The sequence below is a fragment of the Delphinus delphis genome, chromosome 5 (genome assembly GCF_949987515.2).
Source record: "Delphinus delphis chromosome 5, mDelDel1.2, whole genome shotgun sequence".
Lineage (NCBI taxonomy): Eukaryota > Metazoa > Chordata > Mammalia > Artiodactyla > Delphinidae > Delphinus > Delphinus delphis.
In genome coordinates this window covers 73,732,069-73,750,557 of record NC_082687.1, presented here as the reverse complement: position 1 = coordinate 73,750,557, position 18,489 = coordinate 73,732,069, and the positions used below count along the sequence as shown (strand labels likewise).

At 41.0% G+C, this 18,489-nt stretch overlaps 1 protein-coding gene across 16 annotated transcripts in view; it reads left to right on the top strand.

Moving 5' to 3' along the window:
- Positions 1–18,489, top strand: part of LIMCH1 (LIM and calponin homology domains 1) — a 339,718-nt gene that overhangs the window by 298,536 nt on the left and 22,693 nt on the right. For 10 of the 16 annotated variants that reach the window (XM_060012645.1, XM_060012642.1, XM_060012644.1 and 7 more), the window contains 3 exons: positions 2,464–2,569; positions 7,245–7,285; positions 17,978–18,058. In XM_060012645.1, coding sequence (XP_059868628.1) covers positions 2,464–2,569; positions 7,245–7,285; positions 17,978–18,058 — 228 coding nt within the window. Of the gene's footprint in view, positions 1–2,463; positions 2,570–6,484; positions 6,560–7,244; positions 7,286–17,977; positions 18,059–18,489 lie in introns of all 16 variants that reach the window. The other 6 variants (XM_060012643.1, XM_060012637.1, XM_060012641.1 and 3 more) reach the window with 1 other exon arrangement.

The following is an 18,489-nucleotide window of genomic DNA, read 5'->3' as shown; positions in this document are numbered from 1 at the left end:
TGGGTCACCAAGATAGAGTACAACTGACTTGCCTACTGGATACTTTATGTGGTGATATTCCAACTTTAAAAATTAAACCTAAATTTGGATTTGACTTTAGAGTGAAAATTTTACCACTTCTAGTTCTGGTTCATCTATCATCTACTCAACCAGTAGTGGTTGTGCACCTACTCTGTGCCAAGCACTCTGCAGACACTGGATATTCAACAGTGAATAAGACACAGCCCCTGGCCTTAAGATGCTGAGAGTGCTGTATGCCTGGTGGAACCCAAAAATGCCTGCTTCCCTGATGCCTTTTGGGGATTTCAGACTCTAGCTACTCCCCCATTGTTATACATAGAGAATTAAAAAATGGTCTGGAGGTCTGAACAGAAGAACCTAACTGTAGGAAAAGTGTTGGGGGCAGACAGGATTTCCTGCCCTTGCAGGTTGTGCCTGACCCACATTACACTTGTAATCTATTTATTTCTTCTTCTTGCAAATTGACCTTTTTTCCTATGTAAATATAAAATGAAAGGAAAACTCATAACATTGCTAGAAAAAATATTTTTAAAATCAAACAAAATGGATACCATAACATAAAAAATATTCATCTGCATTCCTCATCTGTGTAACCTCATCTATGTGATCCATCTTTGGACCCCCAGTGTCATGGCTACCCTACTATGGAAAAAATTGTTTTCAGGGGTTCTTAACTTTGTGTGTATGTGTGTGTGTGCACACGCGCACGCTGGACGTGTGCCCACGCGTGTACATGCACCGTGGACCCTTTGTCTATCTGGTAAACATTATTCTCAGAATAATATTGTTTAAACCATAAAATACACAGCATTACCAAGTTTTCCTTGGTATCAAGTAGTACGAAATATGTATAACCACATGACTTCTTTTCTGTGGACTCCAGGTTAAGAATCTCTGCTAGATGATTAGCAAATGGAATTATGGTCTGTGAACCCAATGCTTTTCACACCATGTGAATTTCTCCTTTTCTCCTTTCTCTACTTTACAGTTAACTTTTAGAGAAAGAAAGAAAGAAAGATGATGACAGTGGTTGCAACAGCTTTCATTTTCTGATTTCACTTGAGAGTGTTACCTTTATAAAACAAAGTACCAATGCACACAGGCTGACCTTTTACATAGTGGGTATTTTGAGCATTTCTGCTGAGATTAACTGTTTCGTTTACAACCAGGCATTATCTGAAACATATTTTTGTCAGTTCCACTATGGAGGAAATGGTATGAGCTTAAGATCTGAGGGTTGTCAACTTTGGTAAATCTAGGCCTTAGGTTTTGCTGCATGTTTTAACACTGAAGTTCATTTGGATATCTGGTTGACCTCTGTAATGCAGAACAATTAACTGTATTTTCTTCAAGATTCCATTAGGGTTGAATATATTATTCATCAAGAAAAATAAAATCTTACTGAGGAGAAATTCTAGACATGAAATCATCCTGAGGACCAAATAAGAGATCAACTTATGATGAAACAAATGCTCTAGAGCCTCACTCGCCCACTGGCCATAAAATTAATCTCTTCATGGCCACCAGCCAGTGAATCAGAGAAGATTCTGTAAGCAGCTAAAAGGACATCGGAACCGATACAGCCACACTCCTCATTCCGATCTCTGCTCAGAGTCTACTGACTCTTTATTTTGGTCGTTAGTTTGGTTATCTGGTCTTTCAGAAATCAGTTGATTAGAAGCAACAAATCGGAAGGAGGGTGTTCTACCAAAGGCCCTTCCGATTGGGGAGAAACAAAATAAAATTAACTAACAATAACAAGAAAAATCTGTTTTTACAAAGCAAACATAAGAATTTTTAAAGCCTGTAACTTTGGATCTATTTACCATAAGGTCATGTGGTCTAACATGCTTCAAAAATCCCATTAAGGGCATCATCGCTATGGCACTATTTGATATAATGGTTATTTACAATAATGCTTCTTTGTCAACAAGCACAGTATATTGTCTTTAATGTGCTTTGCGTAAATTTGTTGGGAGGAGTGTGTAGTGTCTCAAGAATAATGCCCATTAGAAGGTAATATTACTTTAATATTTAATACTTACATAGTAAGATTTTTTTTAGATCTTATGTGGAACATCTCACTTCCTGACATTACAAATTCAGTATGATGTAGTACCAAGAAGAGAAACCGTGATTGATCCCAATAAGAACATGAAACAGAGTGATATATTATCTCAAATATGGAATATTGTCCTCTGAGTTTGAAGAAACATGATCATCAAATTTTTATGCTCTAGTTTGATTTCTCTGAAAAATTGACCTCTCTATTAATGTAGAAAAGCACGAAGGGGTTTGGAGAAGGGGCAACATTTTCCATTTACAATTTAAATGTTTGGGCTTCTTGACTTATTGTAGCCATGGATCCTTAAATTTTATTTCACCTGTGCATTTAGTAATGGACAATACTTGTAATATGTATGTCTGTTGCCCATGATCCAGGTGGTAAAGCCAAAATCTCCAGAACCAGAAGCAACCCTGACGTTTCCATTTCTGGACAAAATGCCTGAAAGCAGCCAATTACCTTTGCCAAATCTCAGTTCTCAAGGTAAAAAGATAGAAGTGTTTTGTTTCAGTTCTACGTGTTCTGCTGGGCCCATCTGTAGTGAAATATTCTTCATTTTCAAGGCAGATCACTTCCTTTATGTTGATGTACCTTTAGCCGTTGGGTTTGCCAGAGTCCATGATGGCTGAATTAATCACTTCCGAATGGAGGTCTGGAGCTACAGTCTCTGTTTGGCTTAGCCAGAAACTCCCGCTGCCAAGACCGTTTTGTCAGCCAGACACTGTAGGCACAATAGGGCCTATACCAGTATTTGATACCCGAAAATCACTTTTATTGGCTCTTAAATATTTTAAAAATTAAAAAATCAATAACTTTAATAAAGAGTTTATGATCTTAATATTATGTCAAGTTCATTAACTGTTAATTGTCTAGTCTTCCTAAAATATTCATTTAATTTGACAGTGATTTTGGAAGAAAGTCAGATTTTCTTGCCCCGTCATAGTTCCTGGCTGTGCGTGATGATTACCAAGAAACATTCATGATCATAGATTCAACGTGTTACTCAGAGCCAAAAACTTTAATCTTTCCAAAAATTCTTTACAGTTAGAATATATAGTTATATGGAACACATATATATATAGGCTGAGGATAAACCTTAATATATTTCATATGTTTGATTTATTTTATTTTATTAACATCTTTATTGGAGTATAATTGCTTTACAATGGCGTGTTAGTTTCTGCTGTATAACAAAGTGAGTCAGCTATACATATACATATACATATATCCCCATATCTCCTCCTTCTTGCATCTCCCTCCCACCCTCCCTATCCCACTCCTCTCGGTGGTCACAGAGCACCAAGCTGATCTCCCTGTGCTATGCAGTTGCTTCCCACTAGCTATTTATTTTACATGTGGTAGTGTTTATATGTCCATGCCACTCTCTCACTTTGTCCCATGTTTGATACATTTTAACATGTTTGGTATAATTTAGGGAGGGATGGCCTCGAAAAATATGGGCGTTTAGGGCCTAGGAAGGTCTTAAAATGGCAATGGCCACTGCAAACTCCCCAAGTGCCTTTAGGCCATGTATAGGTTGTGAATTCACCCCATTATTCTTTAAGAGCCAACTTGAATCCGTTTATCTTGGTAAGAACCCCAGGCACCCACAACCACCAGAAAGGAGCCTGAGGGATGTGAACAGTAGGGGGATGGGTCCTGAGGATTCCATGACCCATAGGGACTATGCTTCACAAGAGACAGACCACCGGGCTTCACTGGTGTGAGTTCTCTCTCTTTACTGATGTGATGTGAAAACGGTGAGAGTTCAGGAGGCAAGAACTATAAGGTTTCTTGTTTTTCTTTTTTAACGTGCTTTCCCCAGTACACTTTATAGATCTATCCGTCCAGGCAAAGAGAGGATGTACAGGGTCATTGTGGCTGGGGACTTGTTGCTTTTCTTTTCAAGGATGGGCAGCTCTGTGGCAGAATGCTACTTGGCTTCCATTAGTCTTTGTTGACGGCTGGGAGATAAGTTGGGCTCTATCTGCATAACAGGAAGTACTCGGGAGGGAATTAATTGGTACAGGTACTGATGATCACTAGCTTCTTAATGTGGAAACAAGTTCAATACTGTCTTCAAAGCATTTGATTTAAATTCGTCAGCGCTACTGTCCTGAAGGGAAGTGACAAAAGTAAACTCTCCTAACTGGGCCAGCAATTGGTCCCATTTAGATTTTAATTCTGCCCTATTTCTAGCACTTTTTAATTGTGTATATAAGTAATATAGAGAGGAAATAGATATTTTAAGCCATATTAATTAGTTTTATTGTCTTCGATATTTTTACATCTAATTATCTGTTGTAAGGCATTTCGATTTTGTAAAATGTGCTGTTGAATTAAGGGACTTTACTTCATGCTTTATCTAAGGTGAATGAAAAATAAAATTCAGTGGCACTAGAGCATTTCCAAAATCATTCTTCAAGATGGGATTATATTTGTCATACACCTGTTCCATACTCTTGTCTGGCTCATGGAAGCTGTAATGACAGCTGCAGGCTCTGGAGACAGAAGGCCTGGCTTCAAATTCTGGCTCTTCAAGTTCTAATCTGTATGATCTTACCCACCAAGTTCTCTCTAACCTCTGTCACCCGAAAACTGGAAATAATAACAGTACCAACCTCATAGGGTTGTTGGAAGAATTAAATGAGATAAACCAAAAAAACAAAAAAAACAAGGCATTTAGCTCAACATCTGACCTAGAATAAGCACTACAGTATAATCTGGTAGCTGCAGAATAGTTGCAGTAAGAGTAGAAGTATAAAGCAAGGTTCCAGGCAGGAATAAAGCATTCTTAAATGCTCTCCTTAAAATAGGAGTGTTTATATTGTAGAGACATAGCAGTAATTTTCAAACCTGAGATGTGGCAGGGTCTCCTGCAGGATTAATTAAAACACTGCTCTCTGGACCCCGCCCGTACAGCATCTGATTGTGTAGGTCTGGGCTGGGGCCACAGTACTTACATTTCTAACAAGTTCCCAAAGGTGATGCTGATGCTGCAGATCCAGGGACCACACTCTGGAAACCACTGGCTTGAAGCATGTGTTTAAATTGTGTACCAAAAACATCACTGGTAGATGTAAAAATAACATTAATACTTGTTTGGAGTGTATAAAGTTCCTATCTTTCAAGTAGCAAAAGGCCTCTAATAAATGTAGTCTTAAAAGACATGATTTGTCTTTAATTGGGGGTTGGCGGGGGGTATAGGGCTTTGCCCAGCTATAAAAAGTCAGCATAGGGGCTTCCCTGGTGGTGCAGTGGTTGGGAGTCCGCCTGCCGATGCAGGGGACACGGGTTCGTGCCCCGGTCTGGGAAGATCCCACACGCCGCGGAGCGGCTGGGCCCGTGAGCCGTGGCCGCTGAGGCTGCGCGTCCGGAGCCTGTGCTCCACAACGGGGGAGACAGCAACAGTGAGAGGCCCGCGTACCACAAAAAAAAAAAAAAAAAAAAAAAAGTCAGCATACATTTAAGTGACTAGTCAGAGGCTGCACATCAAGTCCAAAGAAGCTGTAGAGTCAGGATCAGGAATCCTGGAGCCATACCTAACATTCTCTCCCCAGGACAGTGATGATGCCACCATCTCCACCAAGTGGTCTGTTTCTCGACTGCTCAGACAGGCTACTGCAGATGTGTGGGGGCCCTAGTGATGCTCCACAGATTTCCCTTGAACATACCCATGTGCATAAATAGCCTTTAAATACTCTGAAAACATTCATAAAATGACATTTAAAGAGGACAGATTTCCTTTTCTCAACTGTCTCCCAATAGTAGAAAGATATCTTGAATTGATGTTTCAGGAAAATATGTGCACATTTTAAAAACCACTGTCTTTATTTGCATTGAGAACGATGACAGATGAGCATCGCATCTAGGTTAAGGATGCAAATGCTTGCCTTCAGCTACTGTCTGCTTGATGCCACCCCACGACAGATACACACATACACATCTTTTTACTACACACGTATATAACTGCCACCACAGACTTCCATAATAACATTTATAAAGTGTGTAAGAATAATTGAACTCACCTCTGCTGTCTTTTATACTTTTCTAGTGCTTTCCAAAAGCAACGTAAACTGTGCGCTTTGCCCTTACCTCACACATCATCCCATCATTTTGAGATTCAGCATCTTAACAATATCACCTTTAAGTATGAGCTCCTAAACTCCCACCCAACACCAAACAATAGCGTAAACTGGCCCATCTATGGACTTTTGTCCACATCTTCGGGTTTTGTGTGCATTTTATTGAGGTATTTTGTACTTTGGATACTTTCACTCTCAATCCTTGTTCTGATGACAGCCAAACCTCCATTAGTACTTGGGAGTGTGGTTCTATTCAAGTCTCAGCCCTGTTTTCATGGTTTTTCTATTTGTTCTGTCCTGCCATCTGATCTAGAGTCACCTGGCACTGCCAGCGTTCTGCTGAGAGTTCAGAACTCTTGGCGACGTTCCCAGTTTTTCTCCCAGTCAGGTAAAATGCATACTGGGGAGCTCTATTTCTTTTTTGCAAAATCCATGTTGTGGGCAACCAATTATATCTGGTACTTTTCTTCATTTCTGATTCCAGGGGCACACAGTTAGCAAAGAGCTGGTTCATTGATATCAGTACCAGTTATCAGTACTAAAATTGGGGGAAATTCGCAGAATTTTACTTTGATTTTGAAAATCCAAAGAAATAATATTCACCTCTTTCTTTATGGTCTTCTTCTTTTTTTTTAAACAAAGATTAGAAGCATTTACCTGGAACTGGTAACGGTCCTCTTGTTAACTGTGTCACCTTCTCTACTTCCTGGATGACATCTGGCCTCTCTCTGTGTGATCCTTCTCTGTGTCAGACAGTGAGGGAACTGGTCAGTCAAGCCAGAGTGCAAGGTGCCTTAAAATGAGCACTCATAGGAATAGATTTCGCTTCCTATAATGTAGTACCTGGTGCTAATTGATGTGATCAATCATATTACCCTGCTCATAACTTCTCTTGGTGATGGGTACAAGCTGCTTCAGGGGTCTGCTTTATCATGATTTTCTAATGCTCTTGGCTAACCAAAAAAAGTTGGTTTGAAGCTGACATAGGAACCACACTCCACTGAGACGATCAAAAAAGAAAGACAATTAGAAGCTACTCACATTGTGATCTTTTTTCCTTTCTTTCTGTACAGTGGATTCTCCAAGCAGTGAAAAGTCACCTGTAACTACGCCTGTAAGTAATTCCTACTGAGGAATAAGATCATGCATTTAGTGTGATTTTAATTTATAAGGTATTTGATTCACTTAAAGGGGATTCAATCAAAAACGGTCTCCAAACTTTTGATTGTAAAAGAATGTTTTTGTCGGATATAATGCTGTCAGTTGAATCATAGAGAAAGAGATGGATTATCATTCTGCCCAGTTGTTATCATGCCTGGAAGCAAAATGGTGAGTCAGGAAAGTAAAATCTAAAAGAAACAACCAAAATGAATGTGACATAAGGAATTAGTAATAAAATATGCAACTTCCGTAGGCATTCAAACTCAGCTGTTTAAATGAAGGCAATACTTTAACACAGTGTATCATCGGCAGACAGGGCCCAGCCTAGACTTTCTCTGGGAGACCCGTGCTGTCTGGGTCATATTCCTGCTCACAATCAGTATCTTGAATAATATATATTTTTTAACATCTTTATTGGAGTATAACTGCTTTACAATGGTGTGTTAGTTTCTGCTGTATAACAAGGTGAATCAGCTGTACGTATACACATATCCCTCTTGCATCTCCCTCCATCCTCCCTATCCCACCCCTCTAGGTGGACACAAAGCACCGAGCTGATCTCCCTGTGCTGTGCAGCTGCTTCCCACTAGCTATCTATTTTACATTTGGTAGTGTATATATGTCCATGCCACTCTCTCACCTCGTCACAGCTTTCTCTTACCCCTCCCCGTGTCCTCAAGTCCCTTCTCTACATCTGCGTCTTTATTCCTGTCCTGCCCCTAGGTTCTTCAGAACCATTTTGTTTTTTAGATCCGTATATATGTGTTAGCATAGGGTATTTGTTTTTCTCTTTCTGACTCACCTCACTCTGTATGACAGACTCTAGGTCCATCCACCTCACTACAAATAACTCAATTTCGTTTCTTTTTATGGCTGAGTAATATTCCATTATATCTATGTGCCACATCTTCTTTATCCATTCATCTGTCAGTGGACACGTAGGTTGCTTCCATGTCCTGGTTATTGTAAATAGAGCTGCAATGAACATTGTCGTACATGACTCTTTTTGAATTATGGTTTTCTCAGGGTATATGCCCAGTTAGTGGGATTCCTGGGTCGTATGGTAGTTCTATTTTTAGTTTTTTGAGGAACCTCCATACAGTTCTCTATAGTGGCTGTATCAATTTACATTCCCACCAACAGTGCAAGAGGGTTCCCTTTTCTCCACACCCTCTCCAGCATTTATTGTTTGTAGATTTTTTGATGATGGCCATTCTGACTGGTGTGAGATGATACCTCATTGTAGTTTTGATTTGCATTTTTCTAATGATTAGCGATGTTAAGCATCCTTTCATGTGTTTGTTGGCAGTCTGTATATCTTCTTTGGAGAAATGTCTTCTGCCCATTTTTGGATTGAGTTGTTTGTTTTTTTGATATTGAGCTGCATAAGCTGCTTGTATATTTTGGAGAGTAATCCTTTGTCAGTTGGTTCGTTTGCAAATATTTTCTCCCATTCTGAGGGTTGTCTTTTCGTCTTGTTTATGGTTTCCTTTGCTGTGCAAAAGCTTTTAAGTTTCATTAGGTCCCACTTGTTTATTTTTGGTTTTATATCCATTTCTCTAGGAGGTGGGTCAAAAAGGATCTTGCTATGATTTATGTCATGGAGTGTTCTGCCTACGTTTTCCTCTAAGAGTTTTATAGTCTCTGACCTTACATTTAGGTCTTTAATCCATTTTGAGTTTATTTATGTGTATGGTGTTAGGGAGTCTTCTAATTTCATTCTTTTACATGTAGCTGTCCAGTTTTCCCAGCACCACTTATTGAAGAGGCTGTCTTTCCTCCCTTGTATATTCTTGCCTCCTTTATCAAAGATAAGGTGACCTTATGTGCGTGGGTTTATCTCTGGGCTTTCTATCCTGTTCCATTGATTTATATTTCTGTTTTTATGCCAGTACCATACTGTCTTGATTACTGTAGCTTTGTAGTATAGTCTGAAGTCAGGGAGCCTGATTCCTCCAGCTCCGTTTTTCTTTCTCAAGATTGCTTTGGCTATTCGGGGTCTTTTGTGTTTCCATACGAATTGTGCAATTTTTTGTTCTAGTTCTGTGAAAAATGCCATTGGTAGTTTGATAGGGATTGCACTAAATCTGTAGATTGCTTTGGGTAGGATAGTCATTTTCACAATGTTGATTCTTCCAATCCAAGAACATGGTATATCTCTCCATCTGTTTGTAACATCTTTAATTTCTTTCATCAGTGTCTTATAGTTTTCTGCATACAGGTCTTTTGTCTCCTTAGGTAGGTTTATTCCTAGGTATTTTATTCTTTTTGTTGCAGTGGTAAATGGGAGTGTTTCCTTAATTTCTCTTTCAGATTTTTCATCATTAGTGTATAGGAATGCAAGAGATTTCTGTGCATTAATTTTGTATCCTGCTACTTTACCAAATTCATTGATTAGCTCCAGTAGTTTTCTGGTAGCATCTTTAGGATTCTCTATGTATAGTATCATGTCATCTGCAAACAGTGACAGTTTTACTTCTTCTTTTGCAATTTGGATTCCTTTTATTTCTTTTTCTTCTCTGATTGCTGTGGCTAAAACTTTCAAAACTATGTTGAAAAATAGTGGTGAGAGTGGACAACCTTGTCTTGTTCCTGATCTTAGTGGAAATGGTTTCAGTTTTTCACCATTGAGAACAATGTTGGCTGTGGGTTTGTCGTATATAGCCTTTATTATGTTGAGGTAAGTTCCCTCTATGTCTACTTTCTGGAGAGTTTTTTTATCATATATGGGTGTTGAATTTTCTCAAAAGCTTTTTCTGCATCTACTGAGATGATCATGTGGTTTTTCTCCTTCAGTTTGTTAATATGGTTTATCACACTGATTGATTTGCATGTATTGAAGAAACCTTGCATTCCTGGGATAAACCCCACTTGATCATGGTGTATGATCCTTTTCATGTGCTGTTGGATTCTGTTTGCTAGTATTTTGTTGAGGATTTTTGCATCTCTGTTCATCAATGATATTGGCCTGTAGTTTTCTTTGTTTGTGGCATCTTTGTCTGGTTTTGGTATCAGGGTGATGGTGGCCTTGTAGAATGAGTTTGGGAGTGTTCCTCCCTCTGCTATATTTTGGAAGAGTTTGAGAGGATGGGTGTTAGCTCTTCTCTACATGTTTGATAGAATTCGCCTCTGAAGGCATCTGGTCCTGGGCTTTTGTTTGTTGGAAGATTTTTAATCACAGTCTCAATTTCAGTCCTTGTGATTGGTCTATTTATATTTTCTGTTTCTTCCTGGTTCAGTCTCAGAACGTTGTGCTTTTCTAAGAATTTGTCCATTTCTTCCAGGTTGTCCATTTTATTGGCATATAGTTGCTTGTAGTAATCTGTCATGATCCTCTGTATTTCTGCAGTGTCAGTTGTTACTTCTCCTTTTTCATTTCTAATTCTATTGATTTGAGTCTTCTCCCTTTTTTTCTTGAGGAGTCTGGCTAATGGTTTATCAATTTTGTTTATCTTCTCAAAGAACCAGCTTTTAGTTTTATTCATCTTTGCTATCATTTCCTTCATTTCTTTTTCATTTATTTGTGATTTGATCTTTATGATTTCTTTCCTTCTGCTAACTTTGAGGTTTTTTGTTCTTCTTTCTCTAATTGCTTTAGGTGTAAGGTTAGGTCGTTTATTTGAGATGTTCTTGTTCTTGAGGTAGGATTGTATTGCTATAAACTTCCCTCTTAGAACTGCTTTTGCTGCATGCCATAGGTTTGGGGTCATTGTGTTTTCATTGTAATTTGTTTCTAGGTTTTGGTTTTTTTTTGCGGTACATGGGCCTCTCACTGTCGTGGCCTCTCCCATTGTGGAGCACAGGCTCCGGACATGCAGGCTTAGCGGCCATGGCTCACGGGCCTAGCCGCTCCACGGCAGGTGGGATCTTCCCAGACCGGGGCACGAACCAGTGTCCCCTGCATCAGCAGGCGGACTCTCAACCACTGCGCCACCAGGGAAGCCCTCTAGGTATTTTTTTATTTCCTCTTTGATTTCTTCAGTGGTCTCTTGGTTATTGAATAGTCTATTGTTTCGCCTCCATGTGCTTGTGTTTTTTACAGATTTTTTCCTGTAATTGATATCTAGTCTCATAGCATTGTGGTCGGAAAAGATACTTGATATGATTTCAATTTTCTTAAATTTACAAAGGCTTGATTTGTGACCCAAGATATGATCTATCCTGGAAAATGTTCCATGAACACTTGAGAAGAAAGTGTAATATCCTGTTTTTGGATGGAATGTCCTATAAATAACAATTAAGTCCATCTTGTTTAATGTATCATTTAAAGCTTGTGTTTCCTTATTTATTTTCATTTTGGATGATCTGTCCATTGGTGAAAGTGGGGTGTTAAAGTCCCCTACTATGATTGTGTTACTGTCGCTTTCCCCTTTTATGGCTGTTAGCATTTGCCTTATGTATTGAGGTGCTCCTATGTTGGGTGCATAAATATTTACAATTCTTATATCTTCTTGGATTGATCCTTTGATCATTATGTAGTGTCCTTCTTTGTCTCTTGTAATAGTCTTTATTTTAAAGTCTATTTTGTCTGATATGAGAATTGCTACTCCAGCTTTCTTTTGATTTCCATTTGCATGGAATATCTTTTTCCATCCTCTCACTTTCAGTTTGTATGTGTCTGTACATCTGAAGTGGGTCTCTTGTAGACAGCATATGTATGGGTCTTGTTTTTGTATCCATTCAACCAATCTATGTCATTTGGTTGGAGCATTTAATCCATTTACATTTAAGGTAGTTATCGATATGTATGTTCCTTTTACCATTTTCTTAACTGTTTTGAGTTTGTTATTGTAGGTCTTTTCCTTCTCTTGTGTTTCCTGCCTAGAGAAGTTCCTTTAGCATTTCCTGTAGAGGTGGTTTGGTGGTGCTGAATTCTCTTAGCTTTTGCTTGTCTGTAAAGCTTTTAATTTCTCCACTGAATCTAAATGAGATCCTTGCTGGGTAGAGTAATCTTGGTTGTAGGTTTTTCCCTTTCATCACTTTAAATATATCCTGCCACTCCCTTCTGGTTTGCAAAGTTTCTGCTGAAAGATCAGCTGTTAACTTTATGGGGATTCCATTGTATGTTATTTTTTGCTTTTCCCTTGCTGCTTGTAATATTTTTTCCTTGTGTTTAATTTTTGATAGTTTGATTAACATGTGTCTTGGCGTCTTTCTCCTTGGGTTTATCCTGTTTGGGACTCTCTGTGCTTCCTGGACTTGATTGACTATTTCCTTTCCCATGTTAGGGAAGTTTTCAACTATAATATCTTCAAATATTTTCTCAGACCCTTTCTTTTTCTCTTCTTCTTCTGGGACCCCTATAATTCGAATGTTGGTGTGTTTAATGTTGTCCCAGAAGTCTCTGAGGCTGTCCTCAACTCTTTTCATTCTTTTTTCTTTATTCTGCTCTGCAGTAGTTATTTCCACTATTTTATCTTCCAGGTCACTTATCTGTTCTTCCGCCTCAGTTATTCTGCTATTGATTCCTTCTAGAGAATTTTTAATTTCATTTATTGTGTTGTTCATCATTGTTTGTTTGCTCTTTAGTTCTTCTAGGTCCTTGTTAAATGTTTCTTGTATTTTCTCCATTCTATTTCCAAGATTTTGGATCATCTTTACTATCATTACTCTGAATTCTTTTTCACATAGACTGCCTATTTCCTCTTCATTTGTTTGGTCTGGGGGGGTTTTACCTTGCTGCTTCATCTGCTGTGTGTTTCTCTGTCATCTCATTTTGCTTAACTTACTATGTTTGGGGTCTCTGTTTCGCAGGCTGCAGGTTCGTAGTTCCCGTTGTTTTTGTTGTCTGCCCCCAGTGGGTAAGCTTGGCTCAGTGGGTTGTGTAGGCTTCCTGGTGGAGGGTCCTGGTGCCTATGTTCTGGTGGATGAGGCTGGATCTTGTCTTTCTGGTATGCAGGACCAAGTCCGGTGGTGTGTTTTGGGGTGTCTGTGGCCTTATTATGATTTTAGGCAACATCTCTGCTAATGGGTGGGGTTGTGTTCCCATCTTGCTAGTTGTTTGGCATGGGGTGTCCAGCACTGTAGCTTGCTGGTCGTTGAGTGGAGCTGGGTCTTAGCGTTGAGATGGAGATCTCTAGGAGAGCTGTCGCCATTTGATATTACATGGGGCTGAGAGGTCTCTGGTGGACCAATGTCCTGAACTCGGCTCTCCCACCTCAGAGGCTCAGGCCTGACACCCGGCCAGAGCACCAAGACCTGTTTTTTAGGAATTCTGGGGTATTTTGTTCTTTGTTTTCTTTCTTTCAGGTATTTTTTTTTTCTTACTTAGTTGCAGTGAAATTTCCAGGAATGAAACAATAGGCAGGTGAATGGTCTCCAATTCAAAGCCAGGCATTCATCAAACTCTTGCTAGTTCTTGTTTCCCTGGTTTCCCTGAAAGGGAGAACCAGGGGGTAATGCCGGGCTCTGTCCCTACTGCTTCCCCGTGAAGACTGGTGCTCACACGTCCTCTCACTGCCTCTGCTCTTGGAGGGGCAGCCTGTGAACACACGTCCCAGTCTGGGACATGTAGGGCTGTGGTACGGACCGTCTGTGTATTTCTCACTCTGTCCCGTCTGCCACAGATCGGCTGCTTCACCCTCTTCTGACAGCCTCAAATGCTTCCCTTCCAGTTATGAGGGATCTTTATAGTCCTTTCTGGTGTCCAAGGTCTTCTGCTAGTTTTCAGCTGGTGTTCTGTGAGAACCGTTGCATCTATAGATGTATTCCTATGTGGAGAGAGATGAACTCCACATCTACCTACTCCTCCGCCATCTTGAATATCAGTATCTTGAATAATATTAATTGTACATTTAGTTTTCAATTCTTTATTTGGATGAAATAAAAAGAGCACTTGCTAATTAAAATGCCAAGACACATGACACTGTAGAAATTCCTTGCTGCTGAAATATACCTGGACATTCTCCATAGAACTGACTCTTCTATGAACTGAGTGTTTCCAATGCTGGGCCTGGAATACTCAGCCTCTGAAATTTGCATTGGTTTGGAGCCTTCCTCTATGGCACAATCAACTGTAGCATTTCCTGAGGCCCCCAGGTGTAGCTGCATAATCACTGCTGCACCTTTGATTACAGATTTACTAACCATATGACCCTGAAGGTGCTGTATAACTTCTCTGAACCTTGTCTTCCTTGGTAGTACAATGAGATAATAATACTTTCAGAGTGTTGTGGGCTTTATTTGAAATAATTACACAGAAGCCTGTAGCACAGTGCCCAATACATGAACGAATCCTCCCCAGTAGCTAATCCAAGAGGCCCACCATAGCCAACACCAATTCTTATCTATAGGTAAATTGTCTCACTTTGGGAATTCCTAAGTACCTGTGCAGAATGGAGAAGGGACCCATCACCCGTCGCAAAACCCCCTCAATATCTCCAGCCACGTTCCAGAACTACCAACCATTTGTGGAGGCTCAGTCTTAAGCCAGTACTGGGAATCCTGAGTTTGTTGGGAAGCTGAGTACATCCACAGAGGATGGGACCCCCAGAAGGACCCCAAGGCTGGCATTCATGACACAGATCTGAAGAGTAGTATAACATAACCCATTGAGTTCCATTTTAAATGACACGGGAACAACCATGTCAAATTGTTCTAGTCCCCCCTGGCAGGAATGGAGAGGAAGGGTGTCCTACAGAGATACATTCTTATTTCTGTGTATGGAAAATAGAATAAGAAAGAGAGAAATTACTGACCTATATAGGTGAATTCTCGAAAGTACCCACCTAAATTTGATGTTCTTTTGATGATAAATAGCTCTTCATAGAATGGAAAATTAAAAGAAATTGGAAAATAAGAGAAGGTTGAGGGGAAGTAAGCATTCGATTAGTCTGAACTCAATAGACTCAGGGCAGTTTTGCTCAGACGTGAAGTGGCCCAAAGCTATAGGGTCTACGAAGGGGAGAGAAGAGGATGCATTACCCAGCATGAAGTTATTCCATTTATTTATTCAACGAACACTTCCTGAAGACCTAAAAATTCAAGGTCTTGAGATACTTAGGCAGGATAAAGGGCCCTCTTTGCTCTCAAGGAACCCCTAGGCCAGAGAAAGATCCAGATCTGTAAACAGATAAATTATAGAACAAAGTGTGCCAAACGCTCTGCATTCTTTCTCTGGAAGCTTTTCTATCTCTGTTATAGTAATTATCCCACTGTCTCCCGGGGATCGTTTATATATGGGTCACTCCCTCACAAGCCCACCCCCCATCCCCACTCTCAGCTGAAAGCTCCATGAGGCTGGGGCTCTTGGAGTATTTGCTCAGCAAATACTCACCGAAAAAGGAGCATGACCACTTCTCTTGCCCTCCTCTTTACCACAATGGTCTCTTCCTCTTTATCTTCCTCTGAAAATGCTCATTGTTTTTCTTTCTTGCTTTCTAACAAATATTCCATATTTTCTTCTGTGCTCCATCTCCGTATCCCACACTTTTCCCTCCTGTTTCTGCTTACTCCTGACTTATTCTTGCCATCACAACCTAGGGAAATCTGAAAATTAACTACATAATTTCTAATTGTTGCTCTTATCTTCCTGCTGTTGGACTTTCCCCATTGGGCTCCCTATAGCTTTATTCACGTTACCACACCCTTTTCATCAAAAGTCAAGGAAGGGCCATGCCCCTGAGAGAGGGTCTGAACGTTTAAACCGCTTCCAGGTCTTAGGAAAATGCCAAGTGGAGCCAACCTCCAACTCCATTAATTCCAGGAGAATTTTCCACCTGGGATCCATATTTAGATGACATTTTATGGTCATCCAAGGAAATTTGGGAAACTCTGGATTTTAGACAATAAAATAGTTTTTCTCCTGCATAACTTGTCAGAGGCTTTCATAGGCAGATATGCAGTATGAATCCCAAGAGTGGCATATCGGAAATACATTTCCCTCCCTGATTTGGCCACCTTTCTCTGACTTTTTGTGACCATCCCTACCATTTGCAGCAACCACAGCAAGAGTATCCACCGAGGCCCACATTTCACACGTCTAAATACATTAAAGCTATAGATATTTATAATGTTAAAAATTGAGCAACAAGGCTGCCCTGGTGGCGCAGTGGTTGAGAGTCCGCCTACCGATGCAGGGGACATGGGTTCATGCCCCGGTCCGGGAAGATCCCACATGCCGCGGAGCAGCTGGGCCCATGAGCCATGGCCGCTGAGCCTGCGCGTCCGGAGCCTGTGCTCCCCAACGGGAGAGGCCACAACAGTGAGAGGCCCGCGTACCGCCAAAAAAAAAAAAAAAAATTGAGCAACAGCCATGGCCTGGCTCGTGTTCTCAGCCTGGAGACTTCCCTGGATGGGCCAGCCATTGTGCACCTGAGTGGTAGCCTGGATTACTGGGGGCAGGGCAGGGGAGGTGGGCTGGCCCAGCTATCTTGGGCAGTAGCTAGACCCATCTAAACCTTGGACAGGACTTCGCAGGCAGCCAGGGTAGGTAGAGTCTGCCTGCCCCGCACCGTGCCCCAGACTCTCCCCTCCTCCCTAGTTCCTTCACCCTCACCCTGCTCTTTCCCTCAGCATTCCCAGACAGTTCTAAGTGCCTCCCAAAACTATCCCATCAGAACAGAGAGAAGGGAAGAAGCACAGTTATTGGGGAGCCTGGATTGCCTCAGTACCTACTCTGGGTGACAAGGGAGGCCAACTTTAAACACATCAGCCTCCCCACTTTTGCTGGTTTCCCAGGGACCAGCTGTGATTTCTCTTCCCCCCTCAGACCCTCTCAATCTCATTCATATTCCGTGGCCTGGGTGCCCACTTTGGTTCATGCATCCTCCTCCCATTATTCCCGTTTACTTACTTGTTTCTCAAAATCACAAAAACCTTTTTTAAAAGACCAAACAAACCAAAGTCTGCGGGTTTGAATGTTTGTTTTGTGGGCCCTGATCAGGGACTCCCCTTGCCTGGATCTCTGGTGATGCTGGTGAACACTGGTGAGTTAAATGATCCCACTTTAGAGAAAACTGGGGTGGAAAAGCAATAATAGCAGTATAAAAGATTAGTTCTGTAGCACAGCAAACACCACTTCTCACAAAATGCAGTTCTGCTGAAGTAAGCATTCCTATTTGCTTGGACCCGGGATGAATATGCAGCATGAGTGTCTTATGCTTAGGAGCGTGAATACATTTAAGAAATCACTTCTAAGAGAAACAAAGCAAAAGCCTTCCCATGCCAGTGGCTAATTACTTCGCCTTTTCATTAGCTCCGAAAAGGTTCACAGAATCATACCAGCATATTGGAAGTAAACCAAAGAGGGACTAGGATTAAAAAGTGGTTTCTGGGCTTCCCTGGTGGCGCGGTGGTTGGGAGTCCGCCTGCCGATGCAGGGGACGCGGGTTTGTACCCCGGTCCGGGAGGATCCCACATGCCGCAGAGCGGCTGGGCCCGTGAGCCATGGCCGCTGAGCCTGCGAGTCTGGAGCCTGTGCTCCGCAACAGGAGAGGCCACAGCAGTGAGAGGCCCACGTACCGCAAAAAAAAAAAAAAAAAAAAAAAAAGTGGTTTCTGCCAACAAAGAGCACCTTTAGATACAGGAAGGTTTCTGCTTCTGTGTGTCCATCACGGTGTCAAACCGTGAGCTAACTGTGCCCCTTGTCCTGGCCTGGCCTTGAGGACATGGCTCAGTTCTGATCATGGTTTTATATTCTAAACAGTTGAAGTTGTGGGCTTGGGACCCGGAAGAGGAACGCAGGCGACAGGAAAAATGGCAACAGGAGCAGGAACGTTTGCTCCAGGTAGGACTGGGTTTGCTGCTTTTTATTTTTTTTCTTCTTTTTGGTGATGCTCTCTTAATTTCTGCTGTATTAAATAGATGTTCAGCCCAGGATATACATGGAATCAGCTTCTTCTCAGAAGTCGTTGAGTCTAAGTCTGTTCATTTGGTGTCCATGAGACAGAATGCTCTGAGTCTAATACCTCCCACCAGAGGTTACACTGATGAACATAAGGAGAAAGCATTTCACTTAGAAAAAAATCCAAGTATTGATTAAGGGCCAACCTACCCACTCATCACCTTGTTCACTGCCAATCAAATTCCAGTCCAACTAGGAGCGGGAAGGAATTATCAGAAGGTTATTGATAGCATACATGTGAGATAAAAGTTGACCTGGGTCTTCTTCCTTAAGTAGAAATGTTTGCTCCATCTTTGAGCAAAAGCTTCTAATTT